The sequence below is a fragment of the Sinohyriopsis cumingii genome, chromosome 5 (assembly GCF_028554795.1).
Source record: "Sinohyriopsis cumingii isolate HCF-2022 chromosome 5, ASM2855479v2, whole genome shotgun sequence".
Lineage (NCBI taxonomy): Eukaryota > Metazoa > Mollusca > Bivalvia > Unionida > Unionidae > Sinohyriopsis > Sinohyriopsis cumingii.
The window spans coordinates 99,461,484-99,487,015 of NC_142965.1; the positions used below are offsets into that span (position 1 = coordinate 99,461,484).

A 25,532-nucleotide genomic window follows, 5' to 3' on the forward strand; every position below is an offset into this window, starting at 1 on the left:
TGACACCACATGAATAAATACATTAGTGAAAATATGGTTTCATTTTAATAGCTTTCTGTTTAAAGACTTATGCTGAAAAGTCTTATTCATAATACAAACATTTTAATAATCAAGATTTGATCATGATTATATGGAATGCAAAACACAACAAGCAAGAAAATCAACACGAATTTAAATATCTATAGCAAACATATATCATATGAGTGTGAGATCCTACAACCCTGTTAGTCTAGATCACACTGAATTTAATTCATTATCACAGTTTCAAGCTTTCAATCCATATATATTTTCGCATTAACTAAAATAGTATATATTATAGCACTATGAAATGTTGAGTATATATATATTGGAAATGGATAATCAATTACTACACAATCACTTCTGTCCACAACTGCCATTTGCCTTATTATCCATATCAGATTATTACAACTATATGGTCTATAAACTAAGTAAGCGAGAAGCATCAAGCTTTTTAACATTCAACAACTCAATTATTTCCTTAGAATTCATACTGAAAAGGTAAATAAAGTAACATACTGCAATGTGAATTAAATATCAAATAATCCCAGAATTACTAACACAAGTCCTAAGTTCAGAATACTTTATAATCGCAATCCGAAATAAATCCAATTCTGAAAGTGTTGATGTGCCTGTGGCCCGTGGTGTGGTGATGTGCCAACAGTCTTTTGGTGGATGCATTTTTGCAATCCAAGAATATATGCATATTTAAATTTCACTGTGATTCCCAGTTAATGACTCATTCCAGGAGTATCATTTACTTGATGAGCGCTTTGTATTTCCAGTGAAAAAATAATTTAAATAAATAAATTTCAGCCCGAATGAAATACTGGACACAACAACGATTCTTCCTCAAGATCTTCTCTATGAAAGAGTAATTTGTAGAAAAACAAAATTGTATAGATTTCGAATTGATCTCGGATCATAATGAACATTTTCTAAAACAAAACTATTACCTAATAGAAAATTTATTCTGGAAGTTACCAAATGTTTACAAGATACAATCATAGTTATAATTAGAAAGTCTATTAGCAAAATTAAAATAACAAAGTAAGAACAATGTTCTTGACCCTGACAAAGATAATAATTCTGATAGTTAGCTCATACTCATAGAGAAACTATTAGCTATGTATTAGTTGTTTACAGAATTAAACCAATGACTCAGGTCAGGTAGAAAATGTATTTGCTTTTGGACAAGGTCAAGTCCAAAATTCAATTATCCATATAAAAATGTTTTTAAAATAAAACCAACAAACAATGCATATTAAATGTGCATAACAATCCTTAATATCCACTAAATGTCCACAGGCCTAAAAAGATAAAATATTAGCTATGTATTAGTTGTTTACAGAGTTAAGAAAAATTATTCATGCCAGGTAGAAAATGAACTTCGTTTTGGACAAGGTCAAATCCAAACTTAAAGTGTCCATAGAATAAAATGAAATTAAATATAACTAACAAACAAAGCAAATTAAACATACATAATAGTCCTTAATATTCACTATTTTTCCACAGATCAAAAAGGGGTAGTTTCAATCTTTTTGAAATATTAACAAATGATTCATTTTTACTCAGTATACTGAGTAATAAAGGTATTAAATAAAAAAATATAGATACGTTTAACATAGTAAATAAGCGGTCATTAAGGCCTCCTTTTAATATTCTTTAATGACCATTGGCAGCCTGTAATCAAGTAATAGTGTCTTCCTTCTTTATTATATCTGCCATTCTTATATAACCAATAGTGGTAGCACAACTGCGTTCTGTCACAGAAGAGACAGTAGTAGAATTTCAGTGTGTCAGTGGCATTAAGATATTATTTCAAAAAAAATAAAAACGGAAAGAAATTAAACATGAATGACTTTATGTGAGCATAAATGAAAAGATATGTAAAAATGTTAATCGCAATGGCATTGAAATGTAAATGTTCTTCCTCTATTAAGCTAAATTTTAATATTGATTTTATATTCGACTAATAACAAAGGTCGCTTGTGAGTCACTCTTATTTGCATTTTTCATAATTTTTTGTATATGAACATAAAATATATTTAAATGTACCTTGAAAAATCGGTCAATGTAAGGAATTGCCTTGAAATTGATCAAGATTCGAAAAATGTGATTTTTCGCTTGAAAAATTCTTCAACTTTTGAAAAGCTCATTGAATTGTGTCAAAATAATTCCTTGAATTTTTTAGAGACAGAAGGAAAACCAAAACATTAAAACTAAATCATATATATATATATATATATATATATATATATATATATATATATATATATATATATATATACACACTAACTGACTAGGTCGTTATGAGTTAGACACAGAAAAACCACTCATCTATTATTTCTGCACAACTTTGTATTGTTATCTCTTGCTGCAAAGTGCACCAAGTGATTTTAACATATAGGAAGCCAGAAGAGTTTGTAGATTTTTTTATCCCATGGTTAAGAGCTTGCTTAGCCCAAAATCCTGAAAAACCGTTTTGAATTTGCACCGTTACGAATCTTTGTACCTGAATTCCTTCGCTGTTTAATTTAAGATTATACTTTTCTACCTGTTTATGCAATGACAAACAATGTCACGTGGAGACAATTTTGTTACTGTGGGAAACAATGCTAGATGGAACCTTTCGGAAGTCTTTGAAAAGTTCTGATAAAGGAAATCTCCAGGGGTGTAGGAACCATGTTAAAGAAAAAATGAAGGAAGCATAGTTATTAACAAATTACAGTCTGAAACCGTTTTACTCGTTAATATGTATTTTCTTTATTTATTTAGTTATTCAATAAATATAGGCAATACTCTGCCGTTTGAGAAAGCAGATTTCCAAAACCATCAAACAGATTGTTATATTGGGGGATCTGAGATTTTGATGACACAATTTGTTCTATGGACAATACAGAAAATAAAACTTTTTGTGAAACGGAGTATTATTTTATGTATAAGTTATCAGTGTGTACAGGTGATAAACCGTTTATTGTTCCAAGTGAAGAGGTGGCCTTTTAGGTGACATGCTTGAATCCAAATCATTACCAGTAGGATATTTCGCAGGGGTGACATTTTTCATGACGATGGGGGCCCTTCGAATTTCCCCAATGAGCCGTCCATTCTCGGTTTTGTCTTTTTGAATATTTAATGTGTGTCCATTGTTTTCTATGGGTACTTGGGTAGTGATTGGTTCATCATTTGTATCATCTCCTTGACGTTTTCTGAAAATGAGAATTTGCAGCCTATTCAGCCTTATATATAAAGCTTATACATAAAGTAGTCTTTAAATGCTTAATACTTACTTCACTTTTAAGCATATATATATATATATATATATATATATATATATATATATATATATATATATATATATATATATATATATATAGTTCAGTCAGAACAAATGTATAATGATTGTTTAGTAGGAATCTTTAGGGGCTTACATTTACAATTATTAACTATATTACCAGAATGTAATTATGCAGCAATAACATTTATTTTGGGTCTTTTTAGACTCTGATCCAGAGTTCTAGAGCACCACTGAAAGTGAGAAAATCCAACGACAACGTTTGTTTACTCTGCAAATCGTACAGTTAGAAAAAAGTGAACATAAGCTTGCATGTCGTTCATCTACTTGGATTTACGTCGAAAGAAGACAGCACATGCATTGATCTGCCCTTTGTTTGCTAGGAAAAGGTACAAGTTATAGCTCAAAAAAACCCATAAATTTTGCCTGTCCTTGAAATACATAAATTAATGTTCACAGTGTAGGCATTATTATTTTCTGGAAGTTCATTTATGAAATTGTGAGAAAAGAAAACTATTCAAACGTTCTCAGCATCTTTTCTAATATACCTGCAAGATTTATTAGTAAGATATGTCATGCAGATCTTGTAATTTTATAGACTGTGTACCAGACGTAATGTCAATCGTTGTACTCTCAAGCCTAATCTCACCAAATAATTCAGATATAAGATACCTATAGGTTCTTTAAAGGTCACTTATGGAGAAAATATTCCAATTCTAATTTATCATACCCTGTTGTTGCACATTACGTGTAGATTAAAGATCTATTTCTAGTAAATATTTTCTCTAGTCAGCCAGACGTCATGTTGAAAGTGTATTTTGGAATGAATATCAGTACATTTCTGACAAGAATTGTAACCTTTTGTGACCCTTCCATCTTTACAGATTGAAACTGAATGAGTGTATTTCCTTAGTGTGTGTGTGAGGTTATATATATATATATATATATATATATATATATATATATATATATATATATATATATATATATATATATATATATATATATATATATATATATATATATATATATATATATATATATATATCTGTGTGTGTGTGTGTCTGTGTGTCTGTGTGTATAGTTAGAGAGCGGTAACACTAGTTAAATAACTTTTGAATGGCCATGAAACGATGGCACTTTTCCAAGGAGAGACCAGTTGGAAAGCACCGACGAGGTTCTGTGTCACCAAACATTGTCCAGGTAGTTTTGCCAGATGTTCACCTTCGCGATTTTGAAGAAGATATAGGTGATTCTTATTCAACACGACCACAGACCAAGAATCAAGACCGACCAAACAATAAAGGCATTTGATAGCCCAAGACGATTATTGGTACATTCAAGCAAAACACAAGGTGATAAACGAAACTATCTACGAATTCCAGGGTTGAGGAGAGGTGCATGTTTGTTCGTTTCTTGCTTTTCTGTTGTTGTATTTGTTTGTTTGTTTGTTTTCATCGATGTCCGCTTATGTTCCTCACAAACAAATAATAAACCTCTTTGACAACGTTCATTATGAAAGGGCTGAAAGACAAAACTTACAAATGATGTATGAGTTTGGAAAGTCAAAGATAAAAAGTAGTAGACATATGGGAACACGACTATGACTGACGTTTCAAAACAGATCCAGAATATCAACCGATCGTCAAAGACTACCATCTAGTGGATATCGAACCTTTTTATTCAGGCGACAGTTTGTTTGGAGGGCGAACACACGCATCGCGCTTGTTGTACGAAGCTGACTGATCTCAGGAGAACAATTACAATGTGTCGGTATGTGTTCCTTGTATAACTGGAATTCGTGCATGCTACATAAATGAATGTCTGAGTTGAAATAAGCAGGACGATATTTTGCTTGGTGTCAATCTCTATATTAAAAAAATATGCTTGATTTCCTACAAGTCACTCAGACATTTTGACAGAATTCATTTGCTTCAAACACATTATCCAATACGAAGGCTTGGCCAAATATTCATGAACAATACAAATAATGTGACGACACGAGTCTATAGATCTTTTAAGGCTGCTTCAGTAAATGCCTGAATTGAAACAAATGCCGGATCGAATTTGAAACAAGCCAGAAGATATCATTCCTCGTGTCACATTACAGAGGAAAAGATAAATATGCGTGATTCTCTACAAGTCATCCTGAAATGTTAACAGAACACTATTACGTTGAACATATTCTCCAATACCAAGATCTGACTAAATGTCCAGTTCTTCACCCTACGATCTCGTACAATTCCGTGTTATTTCATCGCCTCCAAGGTGTTTCCTTTATGTTGTATATGTGTTTCAACGGGTTATCATCGAGTCTCGGATTCGACCAATGTGGGTATGTGAGAAAGCTTGCCAGTAGTTTCTCGTGGGTCGGTGGATCTTCCAGGGATTTTCCCGGGTTCTTCCTCCACCATTAATACTGGCCGCCATACATAGCCTATCGTGTGCTGAAAAATGGCGTTAAACCCCACACCACCACCACCATCAACGGGTTATCAGCAGCAACCATATCGCCTCGACTTTCATGAACGTGCCTTGGCAGGAAGGTGTTTGAGTGTCGAATTGTTACATGCTTTCGATGGTGGATACTGATTATTACATGTTTACGAACGTTGGCACTTTCCAACGAAAGGACAATACAAGATTGGTGTCACAATTCAGACGAAAATATAAATTAAAACAACTGAATCGATCCCTAGAATGTATCATATTGGAACATGTCGATCAGAGCGAAAGAAGACGATCCTTTGCTAAAGTTATTCAGACTTATATGTGGGGGAAAATGGTTCAGCGTCCGATATTGCCAAATACCGAACAGTTCGCGAATGAATCCAAGTCAATATTTTCAGCTCACTCAGGATGAAGGAAAATTCATTAAACGCGTTGAAATCATACGTGAATATTTGATCTTTGTGAATTACAAAGTTTGGCAATGTAATATTTGCAGCCTATGTGACAACCATTGCCTGTTTGAAATTTTGCTCGGTGTTGGAACTTTTACTTCGACAACGATAGCTGCATGTACATCGATGGCCCACACATAGTAGATGAAGGCTGAGGAGCGTAAACCGGCTTACATTCCGAAGATACTATTCCAAGTTTTGCCAGTGGCAGATCGTAATATTTAGGCAATCAATACCGAAATAACAATGTACAACTTTTTACCAAATGAAAACTTAAAGGGCACACTTTGCATTATCACTCGCGTCAACTGGTGCACATTGAATAGTTAAAAGGCAGATGAAGACTTTCAGGTTACAACGGTCGATCCTCACAAGATTTTGCGTTGTCAAGTTGTGAGTAGACCTTTGGAAAAACTGTATCCGATTGTTTACGGCTTCCGATCACAACACGCAGCCATATGGGTACTGTCGTCTCGTAATATTGGATAGAGTTTGACGATACATAGATCATTGTGACCATCAACAATGATGAATTACACATATAAACTAGAGTGTGGTGTGACGATCCACGAATGGGGGTATGACGAATCAGCTTTCGTAGTGCATGCCCCTTTGATATGACTGCTATCACTACATTCCCTTCATCGGTCCAGATAATTATGCTCAATCATGCTTTAGAAGAGGAGACGAGTTCTAGCTTAACTTTGGAGCTACGAGGATGCATTCATGTTCAGATTTAAGTGAAATGCATTGAACAATTGCATCATTTATGATATAGCCAGTTTAACCATTGGTATCTGAATGATTTGGAAAGACTGATAACTATGAAACTGTTCGATATGTGACCGTCTCCAAATTTGTCTTCTCCTACTACCTTATTGACGATTCCGGCCAAACGTGATTTAAGACAAGTGTTACCTCATTTGATTTATTCTGCTACTGTCCTAGCTGCTGATAATATTCCATAACACACAAGTCTAAGACAGGCGAGGACAGGGATTTTACGAACTTTACTGGATTTGTTCGAACAATATGCGACCCTTCCTCATATAGCTAAACAGTATGATGTCCTGTAAACACCTACCAGAGCCTATGTGAAATCATTTATTCAAAATACCTTAAGAAGTCATCAGTACGGTGGGAGAATGTTGTTCGAACGTTTTAAACAGAACTGTTTCTTTGGCCAGGATACAGACCTAGAAATTCGGTGATATTGTCGCATTCTTCTCCAAATGTTTCCAGTCAGTCAAAAGAACAAATGCTCCCTAAGCGAGGATATTTTCCTCCGAAGATCATATACACGTTATTAAACGCTGGTGCTCCTATATTATGATTGATTACTGATATCCTTTGTAAGGGGTCTTCTGGTGAAAATAGAAAGCATAGACATGTCAGGAAGGACATCACATCTGTTTCTTGGATGTTATGGACGAATGAAATGAACATTGTGGAACACCATTGTTGGTACGAATAACTGATGCCGCACTTAGCTAAAACGCTAATCTCACAGAAACGTGCCACTTACAGCAAGAGGTACAATTGCTTCTGGATCGAACAGATTTGTCAGAAACGGAAACTTCGCAAAGATGTGAATAATTATTGCAACGTCTTCAACGGTTTCATCAAAAAGTTAATAAGTCAATGCTACGTGTTCTCGGATTTCAAAAATATCATGAAAAGCAATACAAAATAACAGTAATCAGTGACTCCGCCAGGCGGATGGAAGAGAGATAGAAAAGAAAAAACTTTCAAGAGTTTTAAAAGAAACATCAGCTAAGGTTTGGTTGACTTCGAAAGGTAATGCCAATTCCCTTGGCAGAAGAAGTGAACGAAGAAGTAAAACAAGAACTGATCACCCATGTTCATGAATTATTTGTTCACACTACTCATTGTAACGCAAAAGAAAGCAAGAAATACCACAGCACGAAAGGAGTACAGGTAGTTGATTAATTTATTGAGCGGCACAACAAAGATACCCTGAGAATTTCTTCAGAATGTTATTTTAATGTTCGACGTCTATTTGAAATGATTTCAGACCGCTTCCACGATCCGTATGGCAAAGCACTTGGTAAAACTCACATAAGTATACTAATCATGTACAATTCACTCTCTCATTCAACAACATTAGATTTGTTTCCACGGCAAAAAGTACTTCGCCACTTGTTTTTCCTACTGTGTTTTCTATTCGGTATGGAATCACAGCCCTCGATTCTACCAAAGACATCATCAACAACATCAGCAACTGATTCTCCAAGCATGTTTTCAATACCCTATCGAATTGAATGAAGTACTGAATTTGATGTTTGTTTACGCTGATGTTGTCGAGTATAGCGCAGTGGAAAGCTCAACCGCTACGTTGCAGAGAGTCATTCCTTTCAAATTGGATTAAGCCATAGCTTCTTATGTTTCACTTGCACCGAGAATGTAGACATACACGTTATCTTCGTGACAGTAAATATGTCAGTCTGTATACTAGTATTAAAGGAGATCGTGGACATAATATGTTATTGTTTAACAAATAAGTCACCGTGAAACGTATATTTCCAAAAATGATCTTACAGTAAATTTTTATTAATGTATCATGCGTGCCAATGAGTAGCTCGTCAACGAGGACCTATTTTGGAGATATGTTAAAACAATTTCTACGGTGGCACCTATCTTAAAACATATTTCATTTTATGTAATTGATAAACAATGATGCACCGAGATTCTTACGAATGCTCCAAGACAACCTCGTTATGTTTGCCATATCGGAGACGACGACGAGAGTGCGAGAAATCCAATAGGTATAATTTCATTCCTTGCCATTTTTAACAACCTCAGCTTATACTGAATGTGAAATAAAAGGAAGAGCTGCAGGTAACATCGATCTCAACATCCTTTACTTGTACTAGAAAATCACAGGTTTCAATTCTCCAATGAATAACACCAACCGGAACATCGATGCCAGCGTGGCTCCCGTCAACGATCGGTAAGAGAAAATAAAATATGCGCGTAGTTTATGAATGATAAATCGTTCACACTTTGATATGTGGTTGCAAGACAAGTATGTGTTGAATAGCATTGATGTACGTCAAAGACTGTAAGCAGTACCGTGTTCCATTTGATGAAACAAAACTAACATGGAAGAAACCGGACTCTAGGTATGTCTCGTGGAAATATAACTAAAGTGGGAAAAGTCAAGCTCTGATCAAAATAGCAGCCAAGTATCCCAAACAACAAGTGGAAGTCAAAAGGTTTGTCATTGCCCAGGGCTCCGATCTAAGATAGAAGACCATATCTTCGAATGTCAACTGCATAAACGTTGTTTGTTGCCATGGTCATCTGTGCTCCACAAACATTTTATCCATTTCAAAGTCTTCAAGATAAAAGTCACTCGAGATGGTCTGGAGACGGTCAGGCTTTGTGTACCAGACCTTTTGAACCTTACTTAGCCGATAAAAATGATATGATATCTTACGTGACTCTTTGAAACAAGGGACAATTAGGAACTAACATTGCCCACGACATTTCGTGCGATATTAAGCATGAGGATATGCTTTGTAGGGTTTTGATGTCATTCCTGCCCAAGACAGCAAAGAGGAACATTTCTACCGAATAAATCAGGTCAACTCCGTGCTGAACTTACGTTTGCACTTGTCCTACAAACATACAGTGATTGTACATGCATAATTTGATACAGCTGTAAAATTCAACATCTTACAGAAGTGAGTCTAGACTAGTAAACAAAACAAAAGCTCGAAGCCACGGACATAGGCGACGATGATGTTTTCCATGCAGCTCAGGCTGTCATAAATCCAAACTGTAAATTGGGAAGAAGAAGAAATGAAAATTAGCCATGATGTCACTATGACCGGAAACATCAAAAACACCTTAAGTCATTTTTTTCACACCATAAGCGAACTCCGAACCAGAGAACGTTATTATAGTTGTCAAATAGATCACCCTACTCAAGTGCAACACGACGGAAGTGTGATGATGAGGCAAGAGGAAAGGTTGAAGAGTAAAAGAAGAACGAAAAATCATCACATAAAGTGGTAAAAAGACTTAAGTTACCATTCTCAAGTATACAGCGAATTCTTTAGAGACGAAGCACACCGAAGCTCTCTTCCAACGAGTACCGAGACTTTCGGCCAATCAACTTAGTAGACAGATCTTTCAAAAGAAGTGAAAACTCATGCCTATCATTATTGGAATAACAGGAACTGTATTAACTTGAATTCACAGTTCATACTCAGCTTGATGGAAGCTAGTCATTTTTGTGCTACATTTTAACTTTTTCATCAAAACCCCAAAAGACGTTCAGCCTAATGTTATGATCATGGACGACATTCATCGCCCAAGAATTTATTGGGTAATCGTTTACGTTTCACTGACCACAGTGTGGAATATTTTGATTGCAGTCAATTACATCCTCTCGAAGAAAATATTATAGACTTTAGGAGAAGAAATGCTGGATTAAATTAATTCAGTCAAGTGAGATTACAATGATAGGATTCGACGAAAGTGTTTGCGTACTTTCATCGTCAACGCATTGGATAATTTACTGACTTCTTCTAAATGTGAGCGCTCTACACGCAATACAAAAATGGAATGTGGTCCAATAACCACCATGCCTATATGTTTCCTTTAGCTTAGAAACATAGTGCCCATCGATGGAAAAATGCCACTGTAATAGATCATCTGAAGTGTAGCATTACTCCACAACGGTGTCAACATTGCAGATACGTTTATATTTAACATCTATTTGGTTATTTGTCAGTCAGACATGAAAAGAAAAGGGTTAGCCCCAATCCTCTCTCTTCATTTATTCATACTTGAGTTAACAGGGTTTATTTGTTTCAAATATTGCATTTGAAGAGCAATAAAATGGTGGTCGTTGATTGTGTTTTTAAATTCTTTTTCTCACGGAATAAGGCAAGAAAATAACTTGATGGAAAAATGTCACAGTAATAGATCATTTGAAGTGTAGCATTACTCCACAACGGTGTCAACATTGCAGATACGTTTATATTTAACATCTGTTTGGTTATTTGTCAGTCAGACATGAAAATAAAAGGGCTAGCCCCAATCCTCTCTCTTCATTTATTCATACTTGAGTTAACAGGGTTTATTTGTTTCAAATATTGCATTTGAAGAGCAATACAATGGTGGTCGTTGATTGTGTTTTTAAATTCGTTTTCTCACGGAATAAGGCAAGAAAATAACTTGGCAATGCCTTTGGACAATTAGTGCAATTGATTTCGTCGATGCGTACTGCGCTACCGCGGGTAATTGATTTTTCTTTTCTTGTAATGTTGACTGAGTAATACATGCATCTCGTAGTAGGTCGCTCGCAGCGAGATGCGCATATGTCACGATGTGCACGAGTACTTTACCTCTGGTTCTTGCATGTTATTTTGTATTTTGTATAAGGCATATTGTCATATACAGGCAAAATGATCGTCTGGGTCTTATCAGGGAGTGTCTATGGTACACGACCTAATATAGCCATAGGGGTGAGTAGTAAATTATACACAAGTCAAACTTGTAATTTAATTCTGTATTTTAAATGCCTCGCACAGATATCCAGTTTTTATCTTTAATTTTTTTTAGTTTTTACGTCTTTCCTTGTCACATACCTTTATTTTAGTTTCGTAAAATCTTTTCATTCGCATACATCGAGATTGGTGTTTTAACTCTATCAAAAATCCATTCGGTTTTAATCCTGTTGCACTTTTCACATAATCTATTCCTTTCTTCTTCTGTTTATCTTTGAATTATTACAGGACTTTTCCTTTACGTTTGCGTCTCTGGCAAATAAAGTGGTGCGTTCACAAGTCGGCAGATCTATAGTGCACCACAAAAACCAGAAGAAAATGAACCAGAACATTGGCAGAATTTTAGGGGAAGCCCTTATGTATTTACTGAGAGCAAAGTAACTCTTGGACTGGCTTGAAGGAACGGAACTATATTCGAAGAAGCGGGAAATGATTTCATTTAAGATGGCAAAAACGATGGTGAGGGTAGTCTTGGATGAAAGAGAAGAAAACAAGAATATGGAATGGGTGGATGAAAATAAACAGAAGGAACAATGCCAGATGTTTATTGAATGACAACGAAAGCAACAGCTGTATCAACCACAGTAGCGTGAGGCGTGCAATACTCACTTGTGTACCATACCCACTTGTCACGCTGTCCATTAACCTTTAGGTTAGGAAACAATGGAGCCGATAATGTGCTGCCTGCGGAGCCCAACACAGGACGTACTGCTACTAATGAAGAATGTCTGACAAAACTCCAAAGGTCCTTTTCCCGGAAATCCAAATCTCTCAGAAATAGATTCTACTCGCACTATTGTCAATCTTTGTACATGTTTCTTTGGCGTGCCTTTGTCTTACACAGCAACAAAAACTCGAACCCACTACACCCTACTCTTCTAGCTTGTATGATTTTTTATCAATGTGAGTGATAACAGGCCTGTGTAAAACTACGCCAGAGCATTCCATGACCTGAAAGCCACGTATTCCAACGTTCTGATCTAAACACGATTTCATGCCTCCTCCTACATTCTGATTGAGTGATACAAAATACGCTGAAGCTAAAGTATTTGTTGATTGATGAAACCCCCGAATCGGTTTCGATTCGCTATTAGACAATATAAAGAGGACCATTTATCTCTTGTGACATTCATCATAGATTATATAAGATCACGCAAAACTGCAAAGTGGGCATGTTGTTTGAGACTTAATGTTTACTGAGGAGCATGGAGCACCTCCTGGACTATGGAGATGAAATCAAAATGTATATGATTGGAACTGATTCAGAAAGGTGATGGAAGAGGAGAATGTGAAGATCATGATAACGTGGGATGAGAACAACAGGGAGATTGAAAGAAATGCAGAGAAGCAGGAATACCTCAACCAAAATTGTTCAAGTTAGGCAGAGGCAAAAGGAAAGTGAGCAAAGAGTCAAACATGACCACTAAAGAAAAATGTGGCAAAAAACAGCCCTTTACAAGGATAAAACCAACTGCCCTTTTCATGGCGTTCAGGTACTCTCTCAGATGCAGAGATATTACTCAGTCATTGCCAATATTTGTTTCGCTTCTGCTTCTTTTTATGTATGTATGTCTAGCCTTTGTATATTCGCAAAAAATCTTCAATGGATATTTGCGTGTATAGCGTGCAAGCACTCCTGTTCTCTTGTGTGTGACAGTATATAAATATATGTTCGTTTTTGTATAGTGTGTATTTTCGTACCCTTTCCGCTTCTTACACTTAACTGCTGGGAGTATAGTGATTGTATGAATGGTATGGGTCATAGCTTTGTTAATGAAAGAATGGCAGGTACGTCATAAAGGATTCATAGTAATAGGGAGATAACGTTTTGTTTTTAATGGATTTCACTTCATCCTCCTGTTATAATTTAAAGGTGCAATTGTGTCTATAGTGTGTGTGTCGTCTTACCATTTCCGATGGTAAAACAAAAGCATAGATGCTGATTTGTAGATGACTGGATGTTGGTCAGTCAAAAAAGCGCATTTAGTAAGTGTATGTCTCGGTGAGTAGATAACTAGGCGTTGGTCTATCTAAGCAGCATATTGGTAAGGATACGTAATTTTAACATTATATTTCACTTTGTCCAAGAATGATATCTCAGTGTTAAACATATGGACCTTTGTAACATTAGAAAATTGTAATTCAATCATAATGTTAATCATATAGAATAATGTTTAGTTCACATTGTCAACAAAGCGACATCCTTTTCAAACATGGTGCCCTAGTGTAATTTCCCATTTTCTCAGAGTTACATGTTTGTCCCCAGAACGACCTCCAATACTACTAATTATGTGTTGAAATAACTTATTACTGATAAAGGGGGCAGATTCTTCCGTGTACCGTTTTGAAGAACCAGTTTGCCATCTAAATTTATTGTCGATATTAATGACTTAAAACAGAGGTCTCATCTACTTATTTTTTCAGTTTGGATTAAAATACAAATGTTACAAAATATGTCCAAATTGCCCTCCATGATTTACTGCAAAGTAGTTTGGTAGGTGCACCGTCGTTTTGGTGCCTTTCAGCTGCTACGTGCAGTCTTGTTGTAAATACATGCTCCTTACATATAACATTACTTACTTTCGTCTACTAAAACCATTGGAAATACTGGAAGATATCCAGTGTAAAGATGTACTGGAAGGTGTCAAAGCCACAATATGTCAACGCATTAAAGGGACAAAAGCAATAACAAGACAAAGCCACAACAGGACAACGTGACAAACGAAGGGGGGGGGGGGCAAAAGTGGCAAAAAAGTATGACGCTTTGTCAGTTTTGTTTGGCGTGAATTTTGATGCTTTCATTCATTTCAGCTTTCGTGCAGCCAAGAAGAAACAAAACGATATTGCTCAGATCAGCCGCCCCACCCCCACCACCATCACACAAACACACATGCATACACATATGCTGAATATGAATATTTCGTTCTAATGAACAAATTTACTATATCTCATGTTTGCATCCATAATATTTCTAACGTAATTTCAATATTCCATTTTAATGTGGTTGTAGGCGACACGAGTTTATATATATATATATATATATAGAGAGAGAGAGAGAGAGAGAGAGAGAGAGAGAGAGATACATAGATGTGTGTGTGTGTGCGACCATGGAAGCCAAGTGATCTAAGGCGCCGGTATTTACCGATCACTACAATCTTACCATCTCACCTGAGCCCACGTGGTTTCGAGTCTCGAGCACTGCCAATGCGGGTGTGTGAGCAATTTGTCAAGTAGCTTCCTATGAGTCGGTGGTTCTTACCAGGGTACCCAAGGTTCTTCCTCCACACACACACGCACACACACACACGCACACACACACGCACACACACACACAAAATGTGATAGAATGAAAGTTAAAAGAGTGACACACTTCTAATGCCATTTCCTTTCCTATGAAGACAATGATATAAATTTGAAATAAATTTGAAAATACCTTACATGGTTCCTATTTAATTACATTACTTTCATTAGATTTGAGTTGGCAAAATGTTTGATGTTTATAATTTATATTTTGTTTAAAATATGTAAGATGCAGCAGGTAAGTATAGTTACCTATACTTCCGGTAAAAATAAATCACAACAGCTCCGGCAGCTACTGCAATGCCGCTGACACATCCACCTTTACAGATGAAATAATAATAATAATAATAAATAATAATAAATAATTGAGGAACCTTTCTCTCACAATATTTAAATTTGTATACGGGCCAGTGCCAGTAATCTTTGTCGATTTCTTAGATGTATTCGAGAAAAGAGGTATTAACGATGGAATGGGTAATGGCGGGTAGAGGGCGCATTGACCTATGTTCGAATATGCAGTACATGAAAAACAGAAATGGTTGTTTGAAACAGGGATCTTATCAGGCGTTGACATTGCTCTATTCATAGATGTAGTACATGAACATTGATTTAATTTGATTGATTTAAAATCTACAACTTTTTGGACATGATTTCTGAATTGCCTACGGGCTATATTTAATCTAAGCTTCAGCAATACGAAATGTATCTAGAGTTATTTTAAGTGGAAGTGTATTTAAAGGATACATCCTCCAAACAAAACAATAAAAGCGACGATTCTGTGAATGATTGGTTTGTATAATATGTCTCGGGTGAAGTATTTTGTTCGACAATTTGCTGTCCTGATGGACAATTCAAAATGATTATAGGATATCTACATCTTACATTATCATAGAATCTTCTTCTAATAATTATTCTTCTTGTTCTTAAACGGATGGTCAATAAACCTCAAAATGTACAATACTTACCGATTACAGCGCCAACATTCGTATCAGACGAATGAATTGTTGAATCACTAAATTGTGTGGAGGGAGAGTTTGTATTCGACTTGCTCAATGGTGTTGACTCTACCGGAATTGTGACTGCTGATGACGTGGTTTTCATTGATGATGTTGGTTTTAACAAATTAGTTGTCCCTGAATCTGATGATGGGTAAATTGCAGAACTAAGTGTTGTTGTTGAAAGCTTGTCCTGTGCTGCAGAAGTTGAACCTTCAAAAACATTTGAGATCACGATATGCTGTTGCACAAAATTATACGAGTTGATCAGCATGAGAGCTTAACTGTGATCAAGAAAAAAGCAAAATTGCAAGACGAACTTTTTAAATCTCATTATGTATTACAAGAAGTGAAAGACGTGTAATCTTAGTTTTTGACTTGGTATCCTATAGTAAGAAACCCGTATGGCAAGACTAAAGGTACACTACCTCTCCCCAAAAATATTTGTTCGCAAATACAATAACTACATGAACAACGATATTTATTTAGAGCAGACACGATTGAAAGGATAAGTAAACAAAACTGAAGCAGCATATTATTATTAAACACATGAACAATGCATCACATCTGAAGTTTGGATACGAAGTCAGTCACAATGTTATTGGTCAGGACATTACAATTTCAAGCATTCCCGTTTTAATCATATATTGTATTAGTGCTGGAACATTGATTACAAATACATGTTGATTGGATGCAAATGTTTGGCCAGATGAATAACCCGTATGAAAGTTTTTGTATGGCAAACCGGTTGGATAGCTCAAAGCTGTTGCCTATGCGGCCAGATGAATAACCCGTAAGAACGTTTTTGTATGGCAACCCGGTTGGATAGGTCAAAGCTGTTGCCTATGCGGCCAGATGAATAACCCGTATGAACGTTTTTGTATGGCAAACCGGTTGGATAGCTCAAAGCTGTTGCCTAACCGGCCAGATGAATAACCCGTATGAAAGTGTTTGTATGGCAAACCGGTTGGATAGGTCAAAGCTGTTGCCTATGCAGCCAGATGAATAACCCGTATGAAAATTTTTGTATGGCAACCCGGTTGGATAGGTCAAAGCTGTTGCCTATGCAGCCAGATGAATAACCCGTATGAAAATTTTTGTATGGCAACCCGGTTGGATACCTCAAAGCTGTTGCCTAACCGGCCAGATGATCACTTCCCTTGTTTAAACACACACATTACACACGATGTAACAGATTTGCTAACTTAAACTAATGTGAGCAGTTTGCAATTCGTCATATTTAACAACTCATAAAAAGATCGAAACTAATGTGAGATTACAGACAAATATTTTCTATCTATTTCTTTGTTATTAAAATTTTGATATTTATACTTGATACTAGCAAAAAAGTATTTTTAAAAATATTTCAGTTGGAAACAACCCAAGGCAGACGCAATGTCAAAATCTTGAAATTTTATTCTTTTTCTGATTTTTAAAAAATAACATCTGATTAAAATCGACACCTACGACATATTAGAGATCTGACGACGTTATGTTTAATGGATCTTCCTTTTCCCAAACCTAGGTTTCGAACAATAACTCACCCCCAACACGTAATGCAGCTCTTCATCTGTTGAGTAAAACAGAATTCGTTCCAATGGTCAAGGGAACAGGAACCATGACTGGTGTCTGTACAATCTTACTTATTACAAGTGATCTGAATTTCAATCCGCCTGAGGAATTTTAGTGTCCTATATTTCCTATTGCGTCAGTGAATTTCAGTCTATATCTTGTAACATTCATAATGTAATTTATTAAGCATAATTTTACCTTTCACTTGATCCTTATATAGTCCAATCCAAAACAACCCGTCTGATGACGCTGGACAGTTACTGGACGAATCGTACGTGCAATGAAGAGCACGATCGTTTGGAGCAATGATCGCAGTTATGTCCCTCAAAAGTTGTGTACAGTACCTCAAGGCAGCAGTCCAATTTAATGGTGTATTTGACTTACAACATTTGGATGTCGAACCTGAAAGAAGAGATGACTTAACGGTGATTAGAGAGCAACAATGGCGACGCCTACAGTAAGGATGACGATGAAGAATATTGTGTGCATGATGACTATTGACATAATGACAATCTTTATTTATGTTGACTAAAGAGAAGACGACAATAATATTACGACGAGGGGAAAAGAAAGAGCCCACAAAGATATTGACGAGGATGAGAAAAAGCGAAAGGATACTAGTGCACAAAATTTCACTAGTGGTCCAGTGCCAGTTGCTATACATTAATCTTAGGTGGAAATATAACAAGGGGATGTATATTATTTCAAAACTAAGACAAAGATGAATTCAGAAAACAATTTTGCCATAGTTTAAGGATAAAGTTTAAACTAAACAACTTTCGCTTATATAAATTCAGTTTCACTTGCACGTATGCTAGTGTAAAGAACTTGAACAGTTGCAAACATTAAATTTTTAATAAAGTAACCCCACATGTAGGCAATAATATCTATTTTCATTTGCATTAATACGTGTATGTCAAGGCTCTTGTGATAAATGTCTTTGTTCGTCAGCCTATTGCACTGCTTTCAGATCGGATTGTCATATTTTCTAGATTTTGTTTTGCACTGCTGCAAAAGTTAATAGCATAAACACGTATTAAATAAGTACAGGTAAACCACTAAACAAAGGAGATCTGACCTTTAATATATTTTCAGTCTTTCCAAAACAATTATATAGCTTAAACTTCGTTCTAAAACTATAATATTCCAACAATTCGCATGCTATGTGACGGCTGTACTAAGTATCTCTTTGTGAAACCTTTAAATAAATTAGATAGCATTGTACTGTCTCTCCTTGGGTAATTCAGCTATCATCTGGTACGGCAAATACTGCATATGAGACGTATCAAATTATGGCTTTGAAAACCTTTACACATTTCAGACCTGCCAGTTTATTGGTGCAAAGTTAAGTACACAGGAACTTCGAAACTCACAGAACAAAAACAAATCCGTCGCATCTTAAGAGGATAGAGTTCAAAAACACTGTTAATGAACAAAGTATGTCTTATTGCCAGGGATTATCATAAGGGTCTAGAATATTTGGATTGGCAAATCACACTCCACACAACAGTCAGATATTTTTCCTGTTACCTGACCTAGAATCGTCTAATTTTTCTTTTCGAATAATACGTTCCTTTTTTAAAGTATCTACGCACACTGTACGCTGTTTCAGTGTTTTATTTTCATGTAAATTGTGATTACTGTTTAGAGGTTCCAAGAAGATCGTATTACTGACAATATTATGAATCTTTAGCGCACATCAAGTGGTCAGTTCAAACAGAAATATTATTAAGATGTTTACAGAAATTCAGTGAACACTTAACTATTTATGGATATATAGGTCAAATTCACGTTGAATTTGGGATCTTAAAAGTGACTATCAACAGGAAGTAATTTCTGTTTACCTCTTGAGTTCAGCAGAGATATTGACTTCGCTCAAGTTCTCATTGGCAATATTGTATTTTAACTATAAATTCCTTGTTGTTGTAGGCTTTCAAACGATATTAATTGCCAAGTTTCTTAACAAAAGTCACACGTAAGGTGCAATTGATATTTGACTTTCGTGCACTTTAAGACTTATGCTCAAATTTCAATTTAAGACTTATGCTCAAATGTAAAGAAAACTAATTGGATACTTACGTGAAAAACAAAGGACTCCATGTGTTTGATCACAAAATTCGTCAACCTCTCCCTTGATGACAGTATCGTCAGTCACCTGCACGTACACGCAACCATGATGAGAGGCATAGTTTCCCAGTAGTGATAATATGGAGGAATCTATAAGTATCGAACACTCTTTTATTGACAAAGTTGTATTCATTTTGCTCTGTTTAAGTTTCTCTCTCATAAAGGCGAAAAGGTACGAAAAAGACCCCCTAAAATACATTTAGCTTATTTGTTCCTTGTTTAGGCTTTATATGTTTGTGTATTATTTTGTATTGTTTGGTCCTTTTATTCTACTACTTATGAAACCTTGAAATCCCGACAGACTAATGTTGATTGCTTTAGGAGCAAAAATATCTGATTTTAACGCGGTTAAAGATTTCTAGAAACGCGTTCGTTATCATGTTGTCCTATTTTCTACGTGTACTCCTTAGACATTCCAATAAAAACAATTTAAAATTCAATTTATTGTCAGTTACATTGAGCAATTGAGGTCAGAGGTAAACTCATCGACTGTTGGTGGTTTTCCTCTTTATATTATCGATCATTCCCATCCCCTACATTTTCGTTTGAAAAGTAGATATCATGTAGTATGATCCAATTAAGCAAATATGAAATTACCTTTCCTGTATACCGACATCGCTGACAGATTACCCCCACAGAAAACTGTTGGTTTATCCTGACATTCGTTTGTGCACCATTTCCCATCATATAGGTAATTATGAGGTTGATAAGTATAACTACGATATGGATTACAATAACATCTGTTTCCCTGAAAAGAAAACAATGGACATATAAGATTTATATCGGTCAACAAATAAAACCGGGAATTGGTAAAACAAACCTGGAACTTATCATATATCACTGAGTTGTTCTTAAATGCGGGACACTTTTTTACATTAGCATATATCTACCTTCATTTGCGCTTAAGAAGTTGTTCTAAACTTTTCTCATCTTGCAATGATCTTACACACCCACACGTACCCACACTCACGCGCATATATGTACATATTTATATATGAGAATGAACTGCTATTGAAGGTGGGTGATAAAAATACAACAGTACTCGCCTATCACCTGGAAGCTTGTTCCCACGTCCTTTGTGATTTTAAGAACGAAAAACATAAGGTGATATGAAAAAATGCACAATTCATTAATTTATCACTTCTAACATAATTCTCATTAGGGTTTCCCTAAAACTGTCAGCTTGTTTCTTTATCAAACCATCTGGAAGTTTTCAAAGTAAACAATGAGCCTGTTAGCTGCTCTCTTCGTGTTCCTGGAAAAGTCCATTTTCAGTGTTCAACAAAATGTAAAAACAAGAGTTGTCTGCATCCAATATTAGCAATGTCAAGCTTTAATATGTCTATTAAAAAAATAAAACCGAAACAAAACAAACAAAACAAAAAAGGGCCGTTATTCAGAGCTTACAGAAGACGATGAACTATCTCACTCCTGTTGTTTGAACAAATAGACTCACCCACGCAAATATGGCGGCCGTGTTAGTAAAGAAACACCCGTTGGTTTCAGGGGCAAACAAGATGACAGTTTTATAGATCCACCCTTACCCAGTAGCAATCAAGTTGAAAATTAGAAATGAGCGAATGCAATGACAGCTGTTTTGCATTTATTTTGTACGGCTGCTAAATGTAAAATTGCCAACTGTCTACTGTTTCAATTTTACCCAATTAAACTTATCACCAATCTCAATAAGTAACCGCTAACAGCAGGGAAAATGGACATTGCTATGCTAAAAGTTATAAATAACCGCTTTTGTCAAACATCAGACCTGAAGTGCCACTGTATCCGATGAATTACAAAGACTGAAACATTCTGAAGGTCGAGCAGGTGATACCATATTGATGCCTGGAGGATACGAAGAATTGACTGTAATGTTGTAGCAACCTGCACAAATAGAAAGATACGCAACAGCAACTTGCATTCGTCTGCGATACAACACTTTTCCCACGAATTAGTCTATGTCTCCCATCAGTCACTGCACACCTGTATGGTGCTTTCTTTAGGGCTAAGAAATAATATACCCCTCAACAGAGGGTTGTATATATCAATCAACCATGGGCATAACAGTAATTCAAAAGAAACTTATAGAAATAGAATGCGCTGCCTAATTATATGTATGTTTATTTCTTTACAATATGTGTTCTTACTTCAAACTTGAACCTTTTCGTTGAAATAACATTCATTAAGTATGTTGTGAAAGTTTCAGTACAATTCTGAAAGTTATATCGAGCTACTAGGTTGGAACGTTTCACACCTAGCTGGCGACCGAATCGGTTTGCGGTCCAATTAAATATTTGATATGCAATAGTCGATTGACGAATGCCTTCATTGGTATATGGTTCAATTTAGTATTTACGTAACTTTGAGCCAATATGTAATCGATAGCCGGACAAACAGCTTGCCTAACCGAAAAGAGTAACTAGATAGAATTTACTATGTACCATATACAAATTCAACTCTTTAGCAATCCAGTTTTTCTTCGAATTGTAAAGGTCAATCATAGAGAAAATCTTCAAGATATATAATTTTCATTCTTTTACAGCACATTATGTCTAGATGATATATTCGTTTACTTCAAACGACTTTCCGATATTTCCTGTTAATCAAAATAAAATAAGATTGTCAAAAAATTAACGAATCCATTGCTCACACCCCTCCCCAATAAAGCATGGTTTGGTGTTATCCTTGACGCCATTCAACGCCCACCAGCCACTAATATAGAATGTTACTCACTGCAATGTTATAACTAGAAGACAAAGATGGAGTTCGTACTGTATACGGTCACTAATTGTTCTAGGACAGAGAAAGGGTAATTATTTCATTTTTGTCAAAACTCTAAATTAAGAAGCGCTAAGAAAATTGGGATGTACCCATTATACTGTGTCAGACAGGGAGATAACAAAAAAGCTTTAGTTTAGTTAAGCTCAGCATCACGAATGAAAGTGAAGTTTCACGTGAGCGTATCTCAATGTGGACAAACGTACGTAACTTTTCGCGCACGAACGATTTAAACACCATGTGTATCAACATAGAGAGCAACACCATTCATTTAGTACATGCAGAAAAATAGTGGTATATGTGAATATAATTCACCATGTTGATACTATATCATTTCGTTTTCATAAAAGGATTTTAAATTCCTAATTGATGCCTGTTTATGATATGATTCATCTGATGAGTAGACATTGTTTACCTGTGGCACTCGACGCATCCCATAACCGCATAGTACCTTATCGAAAATGGGCCATTCCATAACTCCAGAACCAATATTGATATATTGATGACAGGACAGCGAGCAGAGTAGGGCAATCGGGACAAAACTTGGGAAAGGGGGGACCCGTGGGCGGGGGGGGGGGGGCGCCTAAGAGAAGAACTTTTTCTACTTTATAGGGTCCTCCTGGATAATTTTTTGTAGGGACCTCAGTTCATGTCCGTGGTCCTAATGACTGATTACATATAACAAGGACAAGTCTTTCTCAGCTTCTGAACTTTTAGCTACATTTCGGGACGTTCGAGTGAAAAATCACTATTACACTATATCATGCTTGATGCTCAGCTCAAAGAAAAATAGTTGGCTCTACTGATATCTTAAATGTTTCCCAAGCCAAGCGATAAATTCATCACAAATCTATCGAAACGTTTTAAAACCTATTTGGACATATGTAAGCAATCGTCATGGAAAAAGAGAGTGATAGATAGGGGAATGTTGAAAAATAAATCATCCCTTTATTTTGGGTACGGATATTTGAACTTCAAGCAGATATCTACATTCAACCTGAGATTTATAGATTTATGATGGTTAAATAAGAGCAGAAAATATCAAAGAGATAATGGTGAAATCACATCGTGTTAGACAATAATGGGTTACATTTGAAGGGAGCGGGGTTCCCAATGTTATTTTAACGAAGTTAAGTTTATTTTTGATGAGCAATTTGCGATACCTTTTACTGAATGTATTTATTTTCTCCGTGTCGTTCATATAATATTCAAGTTAGAAAGTACTCAGAAGACGTTTCAGATTGAGCCATAAAGAAATGTTCAAACAAACTTACAAGTTCAGTTTCAGTGAATTTGAAAGAAAGATGCATATAGATATATGTTTTTGCGACAGAAATCTTCGTCCTCCAGTTAACTCCCTCAGAGAGAGAGAGAGAGATATCAAAACTAATTTATATTTCTAGATACAAGAAGTTATGCCTGCACATATTTGATCAATTAGTAACACTTGACATTAAGAGTCTCGAAAAAGTATAATTTACCAGACTTTTGAATAAATTTCCTTTCATCTGACCCAATCTCAAAGCTAGCTTTATTTTATGACACACGGTACTAATTCAACTCCAATAGTAAACATAAGAAAACACCATCATATTCAAAATTCAATAACTTAAAATATATTGGTGCTGATGATGAGACCTATAATTCTCCATGCACATCTAACCTTGGTGCAAGCTTATGTGTGGAGAACACCATATGACCCGCGACATTTTGTTTACATACTTGTGCATGAAACACATGTTATTGATTTTGCACCAAATGAATTAGGTGCTACTTTCAGTATTGAGTACTCCTGAGTCAAGCCTGAAAGAATGCTAAAATTGCATCAGTAGAAATTTGTCAATATGTTTTTTACATTACATATAGGATAAGCTCTCAAAAGGTATTTTTCCTAAAATTTTAATTTTCATTTTTAACCAATTATGGACCACCAAACCCGTAAATACTCTATTATTTCTTCACCCATTTCTAGACTGGTTCACAGTTCTTCCGTGTGTCCTATAGGGAAGTTATGGCTTCGAACATAACTATATCCGCAGACTCTGGAGAAAAATAAATAATGTAGGTAATAATATGTGGAGACTGAGAGGACTTCAGGGGTTTAACATTACGCCATAGGTTTATAGTGTGGGCCGTTAATGCGGTCTCCGGAAAGCCTTTATATTAAACGTGTTCATAGGTTTAACACTGAGGCTTTATTTTTATAGAGCTAGAAGCGGTTGAACTCAAATGAGGTTTAACTGTTACATTTGTTGAATCGATCTCACAATTTGGCGATTGAGGGATCTACGGGGAATTAATATTACACCATAGGTAAAGTGGAGGATGGGCGATTGAAGGGTCTACAGGAAATCCTATTTTGAAAAGGCTTAACATGTTGCAGAGAGGTATGTAATAATGCAATACAACACATGCCATACTATCTGGAAGCCGCTTTCGGAAACAATATTGATATGGGTATCACTTGAACATGTACAAAGTAGTATTCAGGAAGTGGGATAGTAATTTAAGCATGTCTTAGATTATATATATATATATATATATATATATATATATATATATATATATATATATATATATATATATATATATATATATAACACTAGGTGATTGATAAGAATAGCGTGTTTATAAACTCTCCCAGCATTTTTCTTGGATGTGAATAAAGGTGGTGTTGTCGGAGTGTAATTCAAAAGGTGATTCTATATAGTAGGATGCATCTTGCATTCTTGTATCGTAGGGCATGAGTTCGAGTGTATATCAAAAAACGCCAGATGGATAATCAGATATGTGTTTGGATTTAATTGGAAAGCAGATGCTGAATGGTATAGTGTGTATTTCAGTGTATAGCCTAATATTTAAACATTACATTTACATGTTGAACAATTTTAAAATGGAAATACCACTAATCAATTAATAATTATAAAAATTAGCGACCTTTCTCAAATTCTGATATAAGGAAAAACTACCTTCTATCTGTATCCATGGATTAATCTCAGTTTGGCTA

At 35.6% G+C, this 25,532-nt stretch overlaps 1 protein-coding gene across 1 annotated transcript; it reads right to left on the reverse strand.

Annotated features, from left to right (window-relative positions):
• Window positions 1-2,356: 2,356 nt before the first annotated feature.
• On the reverse strand, window positions 2,357-25,532 carry LOC149799859 (uncharacterized). The gene is made up of 8 exons (XM_089957138.1): window positions 25,495-25,532; window positions 21,516-21,631; window positions 20,348-20,498; window positions 19,703-19,840; window positions 17,822-18,025; window positions 16,022-16,264; window positions 15,309-15,375; window positions 2,357-3,227 (listed from the first exon to the last, which is right to left on the reverse strand). The coding sequence occupies exons 2-8, from the start codon at window positions 21,582-21,584 to the stop codon at window positions 2,993-2,995; spliced, it is 1,107 nt and encodes a 368-aa protein (XP_089813264.1). The 5' UTR covers window positions 21,585-21,631; window positions 25,495-25,532; the 3' UTR covers window positions 2,357-2,992.

Coding starts and splice junctions, on each gene's coding strand:
- LOC149799859 (XM_089957138.1), bottom strand. CDS start 21,584: ATGGTATCACCTGCTCGACCTTCAGAATGTTTCAGTCTTTGTAATTCA. Junction 15,376..16,021: donor GAATGTTGGCGCTGTAATCG/GTAAGTATTGTA, acceptor TCATCTGTAAAG/GTGGATGTGTCAGCGGCATT. Junction 3,228..15,308: donor TATTTTTACCGGAAGTATAG/GTAACTATACTT, acceptor TCTCATTTTCAG/AAAACGTCAAGGAGATGATA.